Source organism: Bombina bombina, chromosome 4 (assembly GCF_027579735.1).
Source record: "Bombina bombina isolate aBomBom1 chromosome 4, aBomBom1.pri, whole genome shotgun sequence".
Classification (NCBI taxonomy): domain Eukaryota; kingdom Metazoa; phylum Chordata; class Amphibia; order Anura; family Bombinatoridae; genus Bombina; species Bombina bombina.
Window position 1 is genome coordinate 821,923,363 of NC_069502.1, and position 21,388 is coordinate 821,944,750.

The 21,388-nt window shown below is 42.3% G+C and overlaps 1 protein-coding gene across 4 annotated transcripts in view; it reads right to left on the reverse strand.

Moving 5' to 3' along the window:
- Positions 1-21,388, reverse strand: part of LOC128657112 (gastrula zinc finger protein XlCGF26.1-like) — a 100,872-nt gene that overhangs the window by 54,533 nt on the left and 24,951 nt on the right. For all 4 annotated transcript variants that reach the window (XM_053711360.1, XM_053711359.1, XM_053711358.1 and 1 more), the window contains 2 exons: positions 8,289-8,512; positions 7,277-7,445 (listed from right to left, as the gene is read on the reverse strand). In XM_053711360.1, coding sequence (XP_053567335.1) covers positions 7,277-7,445; positions 8,289-8,512 — 393 coding nt within the window. The remainder of the gene's footprint in view (positions 1-7,276; positions 7,446-8,288; positions 8,513-21,388) is intronic.

Below are 21,388 nucleotides of genomic sequence, written 5' to 3' on the forward strand. Positions count from 1 at the left end.
TCCCATACCTGAGGCCATTTTCCTACACACCATTTGCCATTAAAAAATGCTTCAAAACTTACTCCGCCCGCAGCACCTGTGTATAAATGTATCTCATTTGCCAATACCTGTTCCTCCCAAATCCTTATCCCTTTAAAGCTTTGTAAAAAAACTGTCCCAAATTTGCAACTCCCCCCTTTAACTGTTTGTTCAATCTAATTCTATGGCTGGACAACACCGCGCCCCCTGTACTGATTTCCAGTCTTCTTTTAAAAATTCTTCCTAAGGGTATTACTCTGCATGCAAAATTTAGCAGCCCTAATCCTAAGTGTTACTTTTTTCATACCTATCACTTGTTTTATAGCTTATCATCTTAGCTACCCTATCCTTTGCAATCTACATTGTTTATTCACTGAATCATTTTCTATGCCTAAAAATGACAAACTAGTACAAGGTCCCTCTGATTTCTCATGTGCTACAGGAACCCAGAACTCTATGACATTTTTAACTGCTTCCCTAGAATCCTATCACATTTGCCTGTATCACGCTCACCAACAACCATAAAATCATCTAAGTAATGGATTATTGATCTGCTACCTGTCCTTCTCTGGACCAACCAATGCAAAAAGGTACTGAACATCTCAAAATATGTGCACGTAATTGCGCATCCCATGGGCAGACATTTATTGACCTCTAGGATAAAACAAATGTTGAATCACTCTAAATTTACCAACCTCTTTTTTCGGAACCACCCCCAACGGTGACACTATTATTATTATACTTTATTTATGAAGCGCCAACATATTCCGCAGCGCTGTCCATGGATTAATATAAATAAAACAGTACAAGACTTGTAATTCACAAAACACATACAGGAGGGATTGAGGGCCCTATTCCCGTGGGAACTTACAATCTTTCCAATGGTTTCTCCTTAAAAAAGGCCTCCTATCAGGCTTTTATAACAGTACTGCCCAAACCAGGCAAATCCCCAGACCAGCCAGCTCACTTCCGACCTATCTCCCTCCTGAATGTTGATTTAAAAATTTACGCCAAAGTTTTGGCAAATAGACTCAATGCAGTCCTCCCTTTGCCGATTCATGTGGATCAGGCAGGCTTTGTACCTGGTCGAGAGGCCAGGGACAACACCATGCGTGTGCTGCAACTTATGCAATTTGTTTCTTTACATAAAACCCCTTCAATCCTCCTGTCAACAGATGCTGAAAAGGCCTTTGACAGGTTGGATTGGACCTTTTTAAAACTCACCCTCCAGAAATTCGGTATCCCAGAGGAATTTATCTCCAAAATCTTTGCACTTTATGTGGGCCCAACAGCCAAAGTTAAAGTGAATGGTATCCTGTCCGGCTCATTTCATATTAAGAATGGGACGAGACAGGGGTGCCCTCTTTCCCCCTTATTATTTGTACTCTCTATGGAAATTTTGGCAATCAAGCTTAGGGGCAGCTCTGAGGTGAGTGGTCTGCAGATTAACCAGACACAATACAAAGCTACATTGTTTGTGGACGACTTACTGCTTTCCCTTATCAACCCGACTAAATCTCTCCCTGCAGCTCGCCTAATTTTGGCCCAATACGGGAGAGCCTCAAACTACGCAATAAACTCTTCCAAGTCGGAATTACTTCCAATGGAAATGTCTCCGGCAGAATGTAAACGATTGGAAGTTGATTATCCATATAAGATTCAAACCAAAACGTTAAAGTACTTAGGCGTACATTTATCACCTAACCTACATGACCTGTTCAAATATAACTATGAAAGATTTATACACAAATTCAACTCATTTATTGCATCTTGGCTCCCTAAATCAATTACTTGGATAGGAAGGATTAATGTGGTAAAAATGAATGTGTTACCTAAACTTTTATATATCTTCCAAACAGTCCCTATCCCACTTCCTAATCACTTCCTCCCTACACTACAGTCCATCACTAACTCTTACATATGGCGTAAAAGACCACCAAGGATATCTAAAACACTATATCTGCATCCAACTAGGGGAGGGCTAGGTGTACCAAATCTCCAGAATTACAAAGATGCCACTATCCTTCAGAGGATTGTTGATTGGTGTTACCAGTCAGCAACTTCATCTAAAGCCTGGGTCTCCCTGGAACACAACTTAACGGGGATACCCCAGCTAGGGAGCTATTGTTGGCTTCCCCCTGAACACCGTACTTCTACAATCCAAAACTATCCCATTATAAAAGAAACTTTTCAGGTATGGTCTAGACAGATACAGAAAAACACCTCGTTCTCTAGTATCCCATCCCCTCTCACACCATCACTCTCCAATCCTGACTTCTTGGTGGGGAATTCTCCTCCAAAAATTTTAAAACTAGACATCCATGGACTTCTCCCGGTCTATCTGTTGACAGAGGCAACAAAAATAATCCCAATGACACAAATGCAAAACTTGGAGAACGACTTCTTCGCTACCTGGCTAAGATATAATCAGCTGACACATTTTATCAACACTCATAAAAACAAACAGGATCTGGTGCGTACTAGCACTAGATTTGAACAACTATGTAGTGCACCTCACCAACCAGCCCATACTATATCTCTTTTGTATGCTATTCTGAACTCACTCCAACAGACCACCTTTCTTCTTACACACAAAAATGGCAAAAAGACCTTGCGGGGCAAGTATCAGTAGAGGAATGGAATAAAATTTTCCACAACATAGCCAAATCTTCTCACTCCGCCTCCCTGCTGGAAGTCAATTATAAACTCTTAATGAGATGGTATTTGACCCTGCAACGCCTACAATACATCTTTCCCCTGACATCTAACAGATGCTGGAGGAAGTGCAACCAAGAGGGTTCCATGTACCATATTTGGTGGTCATGTCCTAGTATTCAGCCGTTTTGGTTCTCCATAACTAAGGAAATTAGCAAACTACTAGGACGCGACATTCCTCTAGATCCAGTAGTTTTACTCTTCCATGATATTCCCAAAATGCAATCTAAGGCCCACATTAGGCTTCTACACATTGCATTGAATAGTGCTAAGCAAGTCATTCCTCGGAGATGGAAACAGGAGATTACTCCTACGACTGACGAGTGGCTTGCTCAGGTTTCGCTAAATATACGACTAGAGAGGTTTCATTACTTCTCCATTAACCAATTGGATTTCTATTGCGAGATTCTCTTCCTATGGGAATCCAGACCCCGCAGCTAATTACCAGGAGGACGCAAGATAACCTAACACCCTTGATAGGGGTAAGCCCATACTGTAATTTTAATATCCCTCAGCAAACTTAATTTCACTTCACTCAGGAACACGTGTATTTGACCTCTTCTCTTCTTTTTCTTTCCTCTTCCTTTCCTTCGTTTGTCTATGCTTCTTTTTCTTTATGTCCTGCTAAACACTTGCAAAATTCATATTGACAATTCTCTATGTAACCAATATTGATAATTGTTGTTTGATGGCCTTTCTAGTCCATTTCTTATTGTATTATTTTGTTTAACCCACAACAAATGTAAGAACTGAAACACAGGGATTTCGATGATTGCCAACAGACTTATGCTGTGAGTGAGTGTCCAAAAATTTTAAAACTAGACATCCATGGACTTCTCCCGGTCTATCTGTTGACAGAGGCAACAAAAATAATCCCAATGACACAAATGCAAAACTTGGAGAACGACTTCTTCGCTACCTGGCTAAGATATAATCAGCTGACACATTTTATCAACACTCATAAAAACAAACAGGATCTGGTGCGTACTAGCACTAGATTTGAACAACTATGTAGTGCACCTCACCAACCAGCCCATACTATATCTCTTTTGTATGCTATTCTGAACTCACTCCAACAGACCACCTTTCTTCTTACACACAAAAATGGCAAAAAGACCTTGCGGGGCAAGTATCAGTAGAGGAATGGAATAAAATTTTCCACAACATAGCCAAATCTTCTCACTCCGCCTCCCTGCTGGAAGTCAATTATAAACTCTTAATGAGATGGTATTTGACCCTGCAACGCCTACAATACATCTTTCCCCTGACATCTAACAGATGCTGGAGGAAGTGCAACCAAGAGGGTTCCATGTACCATATTTGGTGGTCATGTCCTAGTATTCAGCCGTTTTGGTTCTCCATAACTAAGGAAATTAGCAAACTACTAGGACGCGACATTCCTCTAGATCCAGTAGTTTTACTCTTCCATGATATTCCCAAAATGCAATCTAAGGCCCACATTAGGCTTCTACACATTGCATTGAATAGTGCTAAGCAAGTCATTCCTCGGAGATGGAAACAGGAGATTACTCCTACGACTGACGAGTGGCTTGCTCAGGTTTCGCTAAATATACGACTAGAGAGGTTTCATTACTTCTCCATTAACCAATTGGATTTCTATTGCGAGATTCTCTTCCTATGGGAATCCAGACCCCGCAGCTAATTACCAGGAGGACGCAAGATAACCTAACACCCTTGATAGGGGTAAGCCCATACTGTAATTTTAATATCCCTCAGCAAACTTAATTTCACTTCACTCAGGAACACGTGTATTTGACCTCTTCTCTTCTTTTTCTTTCCTCTTCCTTTCCTTCGTTTGTCTATGCTTCTTTTTCTTTATGTCCTGCTAAACACTTGCAAAATTCATATTGACAATTCTCTATGTAACCAATATTGATAATTGTTGTTTGATGGCCTTTCTAGTCCATTTCTTATTGTATTATTTTGTTTAACCCACAACAAATGTAAGAACTGAAACACAGGGATTTCGATGATTGCCAACAGACTTATGCTGTGAGTGAGTGTCCAAAAATTTTAAAACTAGACATCCATGGACTTCTCCCGGTCTATCTGTTGACAGAGGCAACAAAAATAATCCCAATGACACAAATGCAAAACTTGGAGAACGACTTCTTCGCTACCTGGCTAAGATATAATCAGCTGACACATTTTATCAACACTCATAAAAACAAACAGGATCTGGTGCGTACTAGCACTAGATTTGAACAACTATGTAGTGCACCTCACCAACCAGCCCATACTATATCTCTTTTGTATGCTATTCTGAACTCACTCCAACAGACCACCTTTCTTCTTACACACAAAAATGGCAAAAAGACCTTGCGGGGCAAGTATCAGTAGAGGAATGGAATAAAATTTTCCACAACATAGCCAAATCTTCTCACTCCGTCTCCCTGCTGGAAGTCAATTATAAACTCTTAATGAGATGGTATTTGACCCTGCAACGCCTACAATACATCTTTCCCCTGACATCTAACAGATGCTGGAGGAAGTGCAACCAAGAGGGTTCCATGTACCATATTTGGTGGTCATGTCCTAGTATTCAGCCGTTTTGGTTCTCCATAACTAAGGAAATTAGCAAACTACTAGGACGCGACATTCCTCTAGATCCAGTAGTTTTACTCTTCCATGATATTCCCAAAATGCAATCTAAGGCCCACATTAGGCTTCTACACATTGCATTGAATAGTGCTAAGCAAGTCATTCCTCGGAGATGGAAACAGGAGATTACTCCTACGACTGACGAGTGGCTTGCTCAGGTTTCGCTAAATATACGACTAGAGAGGTTTCATTACTTCTCCATTAACCAATTGGATTTCTATTGCGAGATTCTCTTCCTATGGGAATCCAGACCCCGCAGCTAATTACCAGGAGGACGCAAGATAACCTAACACCCTTGATAGGGGTAAGCCCATACTGTAATTTTAATATCCCTCAGCAAACTTAATTTCACTTCACTCAGGAACACGTGTATTTGACCTCTTCTCTTCTTTTTCTTTCCTCTTCCTTTCCTTCGTTTGTCTATGCTTCTTTTTCTTTATGTCCTGCTAAACACTTGCAAAATTCATATTGACAATTCTCTATGTAACCAATATTGATAATTGTTGTTTGATGGCCTTTCTAGTCCATTTCTTATTGTATTATTTTGTTTAACCCACAACAAATGTAAGAACTGAAACACAGGGATTTCGATGATTGCCAACAGACTTATGCTGTGAGTGTTTTATTCTCTGCTTGTAAATGTTTGAAGTTATTTCAGTAAAGCTTTTTCAAAACTTAAAAAAAAAAAAAAAAAAAAAAAAGGCCTCCTATCCTCCCTAAATCAACTAACTTTTTTAATTTCTCCCTCAATACCTCTGGTAATTCGTATGCAGATTTTAAATTATTTGCCTTTTTTGCCCCATATACCTCTCCCTGAATAGGCACCTTTAAACCAAATTCAAAACCTTCCTTTAACATCCCTCTGTCCTTGACATTATGATATCCTTCCAATTCCTTCAAAATCTTAGTTACTTTCAATGGGATTCTGGCCAACCCCTGCCCCACCCCCTTGAAATCTGCCTGAGCCCTGAAAGGAATTATTCTTACCACCTTCTTTTCTTCTACAATCCAAACTGGGGTGATTACCTGTGCAGTGTTTACAAATATGTTTGTACTTACAAGATAATACCCTGTCACAGAGCTTGCCGTTAAACGCCCAACATTCCTTCACCTCATATTTATTTCTCTTAACAATAAACGGATTCCTGCTCTTCTGCTAATTGAACTAAGCATGACCATATGTCAATGATTTTTACCCAAAAATCCTTTCTGCCCTTTACACCCGTGGCCACGCTACCTCTCTTGAATTCCCCCATAGCTTGTGAAACAATCCGCAATTAAATGCAAATACTGCATCATACCTTTTATTTGCTCTAGATGAGCATCCAAAAAACATCCAGAAAACATTCAGAGTATACTGCAAACCCTTTAACCCAGTCCACAAATGAAATCTTTTTCCTAGCCTTAGCGCCTTCTCCTGTTGACTTAGTGGCAATTCAAACTCTGTTCAGCACTCAAGCAGGTATATAAGGTGTGCAAGCTGTCAGGGTATACACCAAATTCCCCAAACAAATATCCATGAGCAAACAATGCAGCAACACCACCAATTCTTGTTAAAGGTTTATTAAAACAAATATGTCTTTGGTCCAATAAACCTTTAAGAAGAATTGGTGGTGCTGCTGCATTCTTTGCTCTTGACTTAGTGGCAACAGCTTCCCTAGTAATACTAAATAAAGTCAAGGAACTTTTCTTTCTGAGCTTTCTGCACTATTTTTCCTTTTAAATGTGAAGAGAGTGGCACTGATTTAACACCATTTGTTTCGTTATCCATAACATTATCCCCCTCACTTTCCTCTGAATCAGAGGCTTTTTGACCCCAACCGTTCCCCTACTTTTTTTTTCATATTTGGGAATATAACAACATCAGAATCATACCTGCAACGAGAACTATCGGATGAGATAACAATACTACATTTCTTACCTTTCTTATGTACCCCCGCTCCACGAATTGAAAGTTCCTCCCTAGGCCTCACTTTGCTCGGACCGGGTTGCTCCTGCTGGCTCTCTGTTCCTTGATCTCGTTGCTCCTTAGTTGGCTGCTCCCTCCGCCCTTCCCCAGCCGTGATTCCAAATGAAACCTCCTTTCCAGCCTGTGGATAATATATGTTACTCATACTCATATGGTTACCAGCATTTAACAGCACATTATTAGATGAATCATTAACTCTCATATATAAGTGCCCGTCGCTGACCTTTAAAAATGTAGCATTCCTTTGAGTGTTTGTTATTTGGACAAAGGACTGCTGGTGTATATTATTGGCCTCATGAACATATCCCCTACCCGCACTATCTCTGTGGCAATGCCTACCCTGATGCCCTGAAAAACTATTTGGGAGGCATAACGATATGACATCACCTCGCCCACAACATAGATTTTTAGCATTATAGTGCGGGGCAGTGTGATCAACTATCGTATAGGGACCTACAATCTGAGGGCCCCTTCTGGTTCCCCTGTCCCTATCCTAGCTCGACCGCTCATCTGACAAACCCCCGTCTACCACATAGGTACGGATTTGATACTCTTTATAGGAACTCCCTTCCGCCCAGCCTAAACATACCCCCGGAGGAATGGATGCCCTCCTTGATCACATACGGACCCAACGCTGGTCTATGTGAAGCTGATCTCGCCTCCCTACAAGGGGGCTGGGGCTGTTCCAGGATCGGCCAAAAAAAAAACAAAAAAAACACTTACAAGCTCTGGCCCTACAGAAAAAACCTGCTCTGCAGAATTATAAGCCGATGACACAGGGCCACCCTGACCTGGGGGAATATCCGGTGAAGACAAGGCCTGCTCAGAAACAACCCAGTGTATAGGAGGGGGAGCTAGGGATTGGACAGAGTTAGATCCGGAAGACCAAGCATAAGAATGAGGACTAAAGGAAGATGAAAGGGGGGGGGGGGGCAGGAAGGGAATGAAAGGGCCCAACACTTACCTCTGTGACAGCCTGCACAGCACTCCCTAGCCTTTCAGGAAAGACAGTCCCCTGTGACTCCATGCCTCTAACTCCTACAGTGTTCCTTTTTCTCTTCTTGACCTTCTTCTCCTCTCGCACTGCGCTGCCCGTCCACAAATTCTCGCCATCCAGATACTTCTTAGGCATTCTTCTGCTTCTAGTAGCCATCCTGAAGTAAGTGTCCACTGGTTCAGCTGAAAGACCTATAAGCAAAAAAGGACAAAAAAAATTTCTGAACAATATCTGTGTGCAGCCTGTTGCCCTGTTTCCCACAGCCATGTCACACACATACACTCACCTGTGCTGTGTCCCTCAGACATATCACACACGTACAATCACCTGTACCTATATTGTCACATATTTCCTGCTCTGCAGCTTCTGGTATATTTATTAGCCAATTATCTTCTGTTTGTTCCATGTTCAATGAAATGTTAGTATCATTTTCAATTGAATTAATAATAAAACACACAATCTAAAGAATCACTATTTACAGTGTCAATGGTCTCTTTTAAAAACTTAAGATGAAAATAAAATGTAAACAAGAATTGTGTAATTTAATTGAATTAAACCTGAGTCTAGATCACTAGCAGTCACATCTGGAAAAAATTCCATGTAGTAACAACATAGCTGAGTTTTAGTGACTTTTGCAAATACACCCCACAGTAGCCAACCAGAATTCCCATGTTTTGTGTATTACAGTTTTTTTTTGTTTAGTTTTTTTGTAATCAGCTATATTAAAAAAGTAAAGTTGTACAAAACATAGCTATGTGTGCACAATATGTCTTATCACGTTTGATACGGTCATTGTTAACTACAGGTAGAACTCGAAAAATTAGAATATCGTGCAAACGTTCATTTATTTCACTAATGCAACTTAAAAGGTGAAACTAATACATGAGATAGACTCATTACATGCAAAGCAAGATAGTTCAAGCTGTGAGTTGTCATAATTGTGATGATTATGGTTTACAGCTCATGAAAACCCCAAATCCATAATCTCAGAAAATTAGAATATTACATGCAATCAATAAAACAAGGATTGTACATAGAACAATATCGGACCTCTGAAAAGTATAAGCATGCATACTGTATGTACTCAGTACTTGGTTTGGGCCCCTTTTGCAGCAATTACTGCCTCAATGCGGAGTGGCATGGCTCCCCAAATCAACACAGACTGTGGAAACTTCACACTGGACTTCAAGCATCTTGCAGTGTGTGCCTCTCCATTCTTCCTCCATACTCTGGGTCCTTGGTTTCCAAATGAGAAGCAAAATTTGCTCTCATCAGAAAAGAGAATTTTGGACCACTGAGCAACAGACCAGGTCTGTTTTTCTTTAGCCCAGGTAAGATGCTTCTGACGTTGTTTGTTGTTCAGGAGTGGCTTGAAAAGAGCAACATGATATTTGAAACCCATGTCCAGGATCTGTCTGTGTGTGGTGGCTCTTGATGAACTGACTCCAGACTCAGTCCACTCCTTGTGAAAGTCCCCAACACTTTTGAATGGCCTTTTCCTGACAATCCACTCCAGGCTGCGGTCATCCCTGCTGCTTGTGCACTTTTTTCTTCCACACTTTTCCCTTCCACATAACTTTCTTTGATACAGCTTTGATACAGCACTTTGGGAACATCCAACTTCTTTTGCAATTACCTTTTTGAGGCTTTCCCTCCTTATAGAGGGTATCAATGATGGTTTTCTGCACAACTGTCAGGTCAGCAGTCTTTCCCATGATTGTGATTCCTACTGAACCAGACTGAGAGACCATTTAAAGGCTCAGCAACCCTTTGCAGGTGTTATGGCTTAATTAGCTGATTAGAGTGGGACACTGAGCCTAGAATATTGCACCTTTTCACAATATTCTAATTTTCTGAGATTGTGGATTTGGGGTTTTCATGAGCTGTAAGCCATAATCATCACAATTATGACAAATCATGGCTTGAACTATCTTGCTTTGCATGTAATGAGTCTCTCATATATTAGTTTCACCTTTTAAGTTGCATTAGTGAAATAAATGAACTTTTGCACAATATTCAAATTTTTCGAGTTTCACCTGTACATGGAAGTTACGTTTAAACTATAATAATTATAACCAAAATATAACTACTTAACTGGTCAATTTCAAGAAAAGCATATTTCATAAAGAGAGTAAGATATGAGGGAAGTGTCTTTTCTATAGGTTACCCAAACACTTTTCTGGATCTAAAAAATAAGGGGGTGATAGGGCAAGAGAGAGCATGGAAATTATTAGTAGTGGTGAGAAGGTGTGAAGAAATGGGAGGAGGGGAGATGGTGTGGGGGTCCCCGTGTAAGTTATAGAGAATGTCTAGTCTAGGTGAGTCTCTATTTGCAATCAAATGTGGGGGTGCTAGTTTTGTAGAGAACCTCCTAATAAAGTTGGGCTCTGATTTTTATACTAGATTACCAATAAAACTTAATATTGTGGGGGGGCAGAGCTAGCCACGGAGCTGAGTAGCAGCACATCTAGAGAGCTCTGCCGTGAAAAGTTTAATATTTAGCTATTTGGGATCAAAAACACCCGTAAATTTTACCTAATACTACTGCAAAAGGTAACCTGTTGCTTAAAGACCAAACTGGTCCAAAGATTATACCCATTTATTTGAAGCAACCTGAAAAGATTGAGAGTATTGATCTCACACCGGATTTCCAGCGCCCGCAATCTAGAAGCTGCGTCTCAACCTAGCCTGCCTGCAGCATACGACTCAGGAGGGTCGGGGCTCCGCTCCGGAGAAGTTGCTGAAGTGGACACGCTCTCTCTTTACCTCCGGTGACCTACAGGAGATTGCTCCGACACTTACCCCACCAAACCGCAACTGCGGCAACCTCTGACACTTGGAGATCGGCCGGAGCGGCTGCAACGACACCGGAGGTACTTTACCGGGGCTGAGAGGCCCCCCTGGATGATCACCCGTTTGGGAATATCTGCTCTACCAGATCTGAAGAGACTGTAGTTTTGGCGCGAGCGGCCGCCATATTGGACAGCGTGATCGCAACATAAGGATCTGGGTGAGTCGCAGCACAATCACACTATACAGTCACAAACACTTACCAGCCGCAGGCCTGCACTTGGAGAGACTTTAAGAACAATATGCTAACCTCCACAGAAAGAGCCTAAATCGCTTTATCGCTACTGACACGCTATTCAGTTTTCTCCTACTGCATGACAGGCCTACAAACTATAGGAGATACTTGAGACATTGGTCAATCTTTAACACCAGCACAGCAAGCATTGTTTATACTTGTTACAACCTCCCTAGCCCATGAAAGAGAATCAGTTAATGGGATATTAAAGATACTCTGGAAGTGTAAACATAGCTGGATACCTACTACTCACACAGCCCAAAAGTAGGCCCTGTAGACTGCTTTATTTCTTACTGGGAACCTCTACACAAGCAATTTGAGCCAGAGACTGACCCCACCATTTGGTGACGCGTCCACATTACAATCTGAGCAGCTTAACCGGTTATAGGCCAGCAATTACAAGCATTACCCCCCTCCCTGCCATTTCCCACCAGATACTACTGGTGGGTCATATCCTCACCCCCTTTACCCACTTCGTCAATAGGAGACACATACCCAGGGGAGAGGGGTTCATTCTCACGACTGCAACCATCACCATATCTCCCGTTTTGGAAAATAGAGGCTGAACATATATAAAGAATACACTTCAAGGAGAAGGTCCCGCTTTTCATTCTCTCACTGTTGCAGATATACATATCCAAGTAAATCAAGGCACCAGATATAAAGACTCCCAGATTAGGCTGCCCTCACCAGAGCGCCCTCTTCACCTGGAGGAAATAGACCATAGCAACATGTAATTGAACACTAATTGTTCGTGGCCCCGCCGGCTAATGGGTTCCTAATAGCATATGTAAAATAAATAAGCAAGCTCTCAACATTAACATACATATATCACTTGATAGTCTCGCATCCCGTAAATACAAGATGTCGCAGGCCCAGAAAAGGAAGCAGAAGCCCCATGCTACGCCAAAAAGAACTGTGGTGGATCATTTTCAGCACCGCTCTAACATGGCCCAGGCGAGATCAGAAGATGAATACTCAGATACGGGGAGTGCCTCAGACACCCAGACCGGTTCAATCTTAAAGCAAAAGGCCTCACAGGCCCTGGAGATATCTAATAGTACTAACAACAATATGATATAAACCATCCAATCCCTGCTAACCTCACATCACGATTCCTTGACTAAGAGATTTGATAGATCGCATGCCGACTTGAAGAGAGATATCGGTCTCATAGGAGAGAGAACTGATGCGCTGGAGCGCAAACAAGAAGACTTGGCAATAGATCACACCAACCTTCTTAGCTACTCCCAATCCCTGGCCATTCAGATCACTGATTTGGAATTGAAGCTGGCGGACCTAGAAGACAGGTCGCGTCGCAACAATATACGCATCAAAGGCGTGCCGGAATCAGTTCTACCACAGGACCTTGAGAAATATCTACATGGTCTATTTGAAGCTATATTGGGGTCAGCGACAGGTGATGAGAATCTCGTAGACAGAGTACACAGAGCCCTCAGGGCACGAACAGCGGATGGTGGACAACCAAGAGATGTGATAGCGAGGTTTCACTACTATACCTACAGAGAAAAAAATCATTAGAGCCTTAGCCAGAGACAAGCAATTGCCTGAAGGGTATGCAGGTCTGCAAATCTACCTGGATCTTTCTACTCACACGCTCCAGATCCGCAAACATTTCCAGCCCTATACTAAAATACTGAGAGAGAGAGATCTGAAGTACAGGTGGGGGTTCCCAGTAAGGCTGTTTATCACCAAGGACAGTCACCAATATATGGCCTCCACCCCTCAACAGGCACGTGAGTTGCTGCAAAAGTGGAACTTGCTCCCTCCAGATGGAGGAGATCGCTCTCCCGACACAGAAATAGGCAATGGACTGAGGGCGTCAGCCCCACCATGGAAACCGCTACCACAAAGATCCTCTGGTACTCCTGGAACATCCAACGAAGCCTTTAAGAAGCACAGAGATTCTACTGATTCACGACGAGATGCAGTCAAGTAGAGAGCCTGTCTGCTTTTCTTTTTGTTCTACTTGTGTTACTTTGTTCATTCTATCTGCTGGACCCTCTGAAAGACGAAGATGACTCACCATAGGAGAGAGTGCTCTACAATGTTTAAGGACTGCTATCCTGCCTAAGCAGGATGAAGATGGGTGAGACCTAAGCAATCATATATTGTAGCTTATTTGTTTACCCAAGTAATGGACACTTACCATAATCCTTAAATATGCCTGTTTCCTTACTTATGCCCACATGTAAATTGTTGTTTTGTTATATTGAGTTATTGAGCACATATTTATTGTTAGTCTATTACACAGACTTATATATTTAGGCAATTGAACACCTATAAGCTTATTTATACTGTCCCCTTCAGCACTTAGTAGCAGGAGACACAGGGAGGAGACTGAATCTGTATCTGAGCGCCCATAACTAGTACGTGGCCCCCATCATGCTAGGACCTTCTCCATGAGTCTGACATACACTCTACCCATATCATATCTTAATGCCTCCTGCTAAGCCCTGTCCTATATTGGGAGTATAGAGGCATCTAATCTAACTTAAGCACGACTACCTCACAAAACGACTAACCTGCCCTTGCCGATACTTTAGCTGTAAGTCTCTAACTCCTATGGCAAGTCGATCCACAGTTAGTACCCTAAAGATTAGGGATAATTCCATGCCCTCTAGTGCTCCATCCTCTTTAGACATAAGCCACTAACCTAAGCAATGCCTTTATTGTTTAATGTCCTAGCCGTCTGTCATGCAGAGGACCCTGGACTACGACCCTAATGCCCCCCTCAGTTAGTCCAACTGCGATAAGGCATAGATCAGATTCCTAGCGAGAACCTGCTTGTGTAATGAATAGGGCTCTATATAAGGCACAGGGAATTAAGTAATGCCCAGAAAGGGAAAGGTAGTTGATACGCCACTAATCACTTTACGTTGCATCGCCCAGTTCTGTTCAAAATCCCTCCTGTTGTTGTTGAGATTAATGTTTATAATATGAGGTTTACAGCATTGAATGTTCTATTATGTATGATGTACATATGCAATACATATGCTTTTTCATTCCACAGATTTATAACCCATATTTTAAGTCGGCGGGGTCGTGGACCCCTCTCCGCTCAGCTCCCCCCCACCATATTAGTTGTGCCCCACTGGCAAAGACCGGTTGGTGCACTCATTGCGAAAGTGTATACTTATCACTTTTATCCAGTCATAGAGGTTTCCTTTTATAATACCTCTCAGTTAATATATATCACGTTTTCCTAGCCCTCACAGTATAAGACTGATCTGCCACATTTGACTGCTAGACTGATTTACCACCCTAAGTAACCCAGGCAGCCCCCCGCCACTCCCAAAATGGCCCCGATACGTATAGCTAGGCTGAACGCGCAAGGCTTAAATTCCCCCACTAAGAGGAAATTGCTACAGCGATATCTCCTACCACACAAAGTACACATAATGTTCCTACAGGAGACACACTGGATGGGGGAACCCCGACTCTCTGGGATTTCCCGATACTTCCCAGTATGTGAAACTGCCTCCAATTCTGAGGGCAGGACCAAAGGAGTTGCCCTCCTGATTAGTAGAGACTTGTCCTTTACCATGGAGTATATTGAAAGAGATAGTGAGGGTAGGTACCCGATACTTATCTGTTCACTTAATAACACACTGTTCACACTAGTCTCATTATATGCACCTAATTCCAAACAAGTTCCCTTCCTCCGCAAATTATTAGCACACGTAGAACAGATCAAAAGAGGACACCCAATTATTGGGGGGGATTTCAACATGGTCTGGGACCCAGCCAAAGACAAGCAATCCACCATTACGACACACTCTGACAGAAACGTCTCATCTACCTCCAACACTTTCCGGAAACTCGTATACCAACACAACCTCTATGACGCTTGGAGATGCTTAGCACCTTCAGAGAAAGACTTTACACACTACTCAAAAGCCCACAATTCATATTCCAGGATCGATCATATATTCTGTGATTCGTGGTCTCTAGACCAACTTACTAACCCTTCCATCAGACCGTGTACATGGTCAGACCATGACATGGTCTGCTTAGATTTCACTCAGCTACAAGCCCTGACTAATAGGCCGCCATGGCGACTTTCTGAGCAATGGCTCTCTGATATAGAGCTTCCGGCGCTCCAAGAGGTTGTGAAGGAGTTCCTGTCACATAATGAAACAGGAACCACAGACATTGACATGGTCTGGGCCGCTCTTAAAGCATACCTACGGGGTCATTTTATTAAAAAAATGGCCCGACTGCGCAAAGAGCATAGCCAGCCCTTAGCGAAGTTATATGGAGATCTTCGTGCCCTTGAACAGACAAACAAAACAATCCCTAGTGTTCAATTAGCCAATCAAATTGGACTTATCAGGGAAAAAATCTCCAAGAGAGATCTGTCCCGGGTCCAGGAGAATCTACATAAGCTCAAACAATTGTATTACCACAAAGGCAATAGGGCAGACAAGCTTCTAGCTAACAAATTACGCATGCGCACACTACAGAAAAGGATACCCCACATAGCGACGTGCAGTGGTGTGGTACACTCTCCTAAAGAAATAGGCGCTGCGTTTGCTAGTTACTATTCTTCACTATACAATCTTGAGCAATCTGAAGCAACTGGCAGCTCTGACCATGGCGACATTCTCAAATTCTTAGAAATACTACCTGTGCCCACTCTAACTGAGGAATCTAAAGCCGAATTACAGCGACAGTTCACATTAGAAGAGGTCAAAGCAGCCATAGAGGACCTCGCACCCCATAAGGCCCCTGGGCCAGATGGGTTCACGGCAATGTTATATCGAACACTTAGCCCGATCATAACCCCGATACTGCTCCGACTCTTCCAAAAAGTAGCAACTAAAGGCGCCTTCCTGGCAGAATTCCTAGAAGCCAACATTACCACAATTCACAAAGAAGGTAAAGACCCATTACTGTGCTCTAGCTACAGGCCCATCTCACTCATCAACGTAGATGCAAAAATCTACGCTAAAATATTGGCTAATAGGCTAGGGAAGCACTTGCAGACAATTATACACCTAGATCAGGTGGGCTTTGTACAAGGAAGGCAGGGTTCCGATAATACCCGGCGCCTTTTAAATATCTTCTCAGAAGCCGCGGATATGGGACTCCCGGTACTCACCCTGTCGTTTGATGCCGAAAAGGCCTTCGACAGGGTGAGATGGGACTACCTATTTCAAACTCTATCAGCGTTTGGAATACCGGACTCATTCATCACAGCGACCAAGGCGCTGTACTCGGCCCCCACCGCAGTTGTTAGAGGGTTGGGATTCTGCTCCCCTAAGATCACAATCAGTAACGGAACCAGACAGGGATGCCCCCTCTCCCCCCTATTGTTTGTTTTGGCTATTGAGCCCCTGGCGATCGCAATTAGAGAATCAAAACAGATTCATGGCGTACAGATGCACGATACCCCTCAGAAGCTTGCGCTATTTGCCGATGACCTTACGGTCTTTCTTTCAGACCCAGTTGACTCTATCCCCCCGTTAATGGCCCTTTTCGCACAATTCAGAGAAATCTCTTATTACAAACTTAATGTGACCAAGACGGAGGCCTACTCCCTTAATATTCCGCAGCATGAAAGGGAAGAGATCCAGCTTGCTTACTCCTTCAAGTGGTCCTGCAAAGCAGTTCGCCACTTGGGAGTCTTTCTCTCCCATAAAAAGTCGGTGGTGATCAAAGAAAACTTTGAAAAGCTGCTAACAGCCGTCACTTCGGAGCTTCACTCTAAAAGATATAGTGAAATATCTTGGATGGGCAGAATAGCGGCTCTTAAAATGATGATCTTACCAAAGATTACCTACCTGTTCCGCTGCATTCCAATGCCAGTCCCATATACATTGATTAGGAAGTTTCAGACCCTCTTTAACTCATACACTTGGCAGGATAAAAGACCCCGGGTGGCTGCACACATCCTGCAGATGCCGATAGAGAAGGGAGGCCTTGGCCTCCCTAGCGTTCGGAAATATTATGAAGCGGCAATGCTAACCCATGCTACAGCGTGGAGTAAAGATCTCCCCCCAACAAGGTGGAGAGATTTAGAGCAGGCCTCACTGCCAGCTTACGTCTATCTCGAAGATTTGCTTTGGCTACCCCCACACTGGCAAGCCAAAGTTCATGTTGCCAACAACATAGTGAAAGGATGTCAAGAAGCTTGGAATAAGCTGCGTCATAACAAACGGGTGGCCCCGCACCCCTCACCAATACATCCAATAAGGGCCCTTCTAGTGGGGCTACTTAATACACATCTTAGCGCATGGGCTACTACGGGCATAAACACAGTGGGTGACTTTTACTGCAACGGACACTTAAGAACACATAGACATGCTGAGCCTCCCTACACTAACTCCCAAACACCAATTTGACTTACTGAGACTCCGTACACTGTTGAAATCCTGGGGCTTCCTAGACGAACCATTGAGAGACCTGACTATTTGGGAGACACGATGGACAACCAATACCCAGCAACATAAACCCCTCACAGTACATTATCACTGTCTTATTGAAGAAGAGACTACTCCAAAAACAATTCATATGACTGCATGGGAGAGAGACTTGCAGGCCACATTTCCACCAGACGCCTGGAGCAAGGCCATTAGCTTAACAAAAAAAGCAACCCATTGCGTTACTCTCTATGAGTTATACTTCAAAATAATCAACAGATGGCACTTAGTACCCACAAAACTACAGAAGCTTTTTCCTGACCACTCACAACAGTGTTGGAGGGAGTGTGGAGAGCCGGGGTCCCCCATCCATGTCTGGTGGACCTGCCCTAAACTGACGACTTACTGGCAGAAAATCGAAAAGATCTGTAAAGACTTAGAGCTAGTGCCAACCTTGAATCCAGCCCTAGCCATACTACACCTAGGTATGGACAAGCTCCCCAAAACCAAGCAAAAGCTCTTGATATATATCCTCCTCTCTGCTAAATTGCTAATAGCCAGGAATTGGAAAAAGAGTCAACCCCCCAGAATACAGAGTGTAATTGAGGGAGTGAACTATATCAAAAATATGGAAAATTACGTGGCTAGAGAACAAGGGCAATTACATAATTACTGCCTAATTTGGGAACCGTGGGAATCCATGTTGACTCACCTAACTCCCACTTGAACCCTCAGAAATAGGAAGATATATAGAAATACGTTTCTTCTAGCTACCCCAACTTCCAACCTCCTCATATGCCCCTCTCCCCCCACACCTTCCCAGAAACCAAGACAGAAGCCCAATATCCTCACTAGCAGATAATGAGCGGAGAGGGGTCGGAAGGCCCCTCCATACTAATAGGAAACTGTGATGTAACATGATAGTTAAAACCACACTACTTAATCACTTCCATTGACTGGATTGCTGTTCTAAGGATAACACCTTTATAGAACGATGATATACGATTGTATACCCATGAAAGTTTACTATATATATATATATATATATATATATATATATATATATATATATATATATATATATATATATATATATATATATATATATATATATATATATATATATATATATATATATAAAAGGTGACCTCTGTAAAAACGAGGACTCCCTTGCAGGGAGAAACTTGCATTATCATTGGTATTCTACCGTTACTGAACCTTGCACATGTAAATATACTTTTTATGCTTTATTGATTTTTGATGTTGTATATATCTTTACTGGAGAAAAGTAATCTGTTAACAATATGTCCTCAATAAAAAATGTTTAACCCCTTAATGACCGAGGACGTGCAGGGTACGTCCTCAAAAAAAAGGCAGTTAATGCCTGAGGACGTACCCTGCACGTCCTCGGTGTGGAAAGCAGCTGGAAGCGATCCTGCTCGCTTCCAGCTGCTTTCCGGTTATTGCAGTGATGCCTCGATATGGAGGCATCCTGCAATAACCATACATGGCCATCCGATGCAGAGAGAGCCACTCTGTGGCCCTCTCTGCACCGGACATCGATGGCCGGTATCGTTGGTGGGTGGGAGCCGAATTGGGAGGCGGGTGGGCGGCCATCGGTGTTGCGCGTGACGTCACGGGGGGCGGGATCGGGATCGGGACCGTCGGGGGCGCGCACGGGCGCGCGCGCGTGCACGGGGGGTGGCGGGCGGGCGCGTGCACGGGGCGGGAGCGGGTGGGAACCGCTACACTACAGAAAAGTTAAAAAGTAAAAGTAAAAAAAATTTTTAATAAACTTTATTTTAAAAACCATCTAAGGGATCTGGAAGGGGTGGGGGTTGGTCTTGGGGGGGGGGGGGAAGCTACACTACAGAAAAGGGACATATTTTATTTAAAAAAAAGCTTTTTTTCACTAAACTGGGTACTGGCAGACAGCTGCCAGTACCCAAGATGGCGCACATTAAGTCAGAGGGGGAGGGTTAGAGAGCTGTTTAGTGGGGGATCAGTGAGGTTGGGGGCTAAGGGGGATCCCTACACAGAAGCATATGTAAATATGCTAACAAAAAATGCACAAAAAAGCCCAAATATACCTTTTATTTTAGTACTGGCAGAGTTTCTGCCAGTACTTAAGATGGCGGGGACATTTGTGGGGTAGGGGAGGGAAGAGAGATGTTTGGGAGGGATCAGGGGGTCTGATGTTTCAGGTGGGAGGCTGATCTTTACACTAAAGCTAAAATTAACCCTGCAAGCTCCCTACAAGCTACCTAATTGACCCCTTCACTGCTAGCCATAATACACGTGTGATGCGCAGCGCCATTTAGCAGCATTCTAATTACCAAAAAGCAACTCCAAAGTCATATATGTCTGCTATTTCTGAACAAAGGGGATCCCAGAGAAGCATTTACAACCATTTGTGCCATAATTGCACAAGCTGTTTGTAAATTATTTCAGTGAGAAACCTAAAATTATGAAAAATTTTACGTTTTTTTTAATTTGATCGCATTTGGCGGTGAAATGGTGGCATGAAATATACCAAAATGGGCCTAGAACAATACTTGGGGTTGTCTACTACACTACACTAAAGCTAAAATTACCCCCAAAAAGCTCCTTACATGCTCCCTAATTAACCCCTTCACTGCTGGGCATAATACACGTGTGGTGCGCAGTGGCATTTAGCGGCCTTCTAATTACCAAAAAGCAATGCCAAAGCCATATATGTCTGCTATTTCTGAACAAAGGGGATCCCAGAGAAGAATTTACAACCATTTATGCCATAATTGCACAAGCAGTATGTAAATAATTTCAGTGATAAACTGAAAGTTTGTGAAAAAATTTGTGAAAAAGTGAACAATTTTTTGTATTTGATCGCATTTGGCGGTGAAATGGTGGCATGAAATATACCAAAATGGGCCTAGATCAATAATTTGGGATGTCTTCTAAAAAAAAATATATACATGTCAATGGATATTCAGGGATTCCTGAAAGATATTAGTGTTCTAATGTAACTAGCGTTAATTTTGAAAAAAAATGGTTTGAAAATAGCAAAGTGCTACTTGTATTTATGGCCCTATAAGTTACAAAAAAAGCAAAGAAGATGTAAACATTGGGTATTTCTAAACTCAGGACAAAATTTAGAAACAATTTAGCATGGGTGTTTTTTGGTGGTTGTAGATATGTAACAGATTTTGGGGTTCAAAGTTAGAAAAAGTGTGTTTTTTTCCATTTTTCCTCATATTTTATAATTTTTTTTATAGTAAATTATAAGATATGATGAAAATAATGGTATTTTTAGAAAGTCCATTTAATGGCGAGAAAAACGGTATATAATATGTGTGGGTACAGTAAATGAGTAAGAGGAAAATTTCAGCTAAACACAAACACCGCAGAAATGTAAAAATAGCCTTGGTCCCAAACGGACAGAAAATGGAAAAGTGCTCTGGTCACTAAGGGGTTAATAAAAAAAAAAAAAAAACTTAATATTGTGATCTATGTTTAAATTGCCTTTTTAAAAATCCATATTTCTCTAATTTTGCTAAACAGGTTTTTTTGGCGTTTTTAAAATAGAATCCATTCTAATTGTTTTCATTAAAACCTTG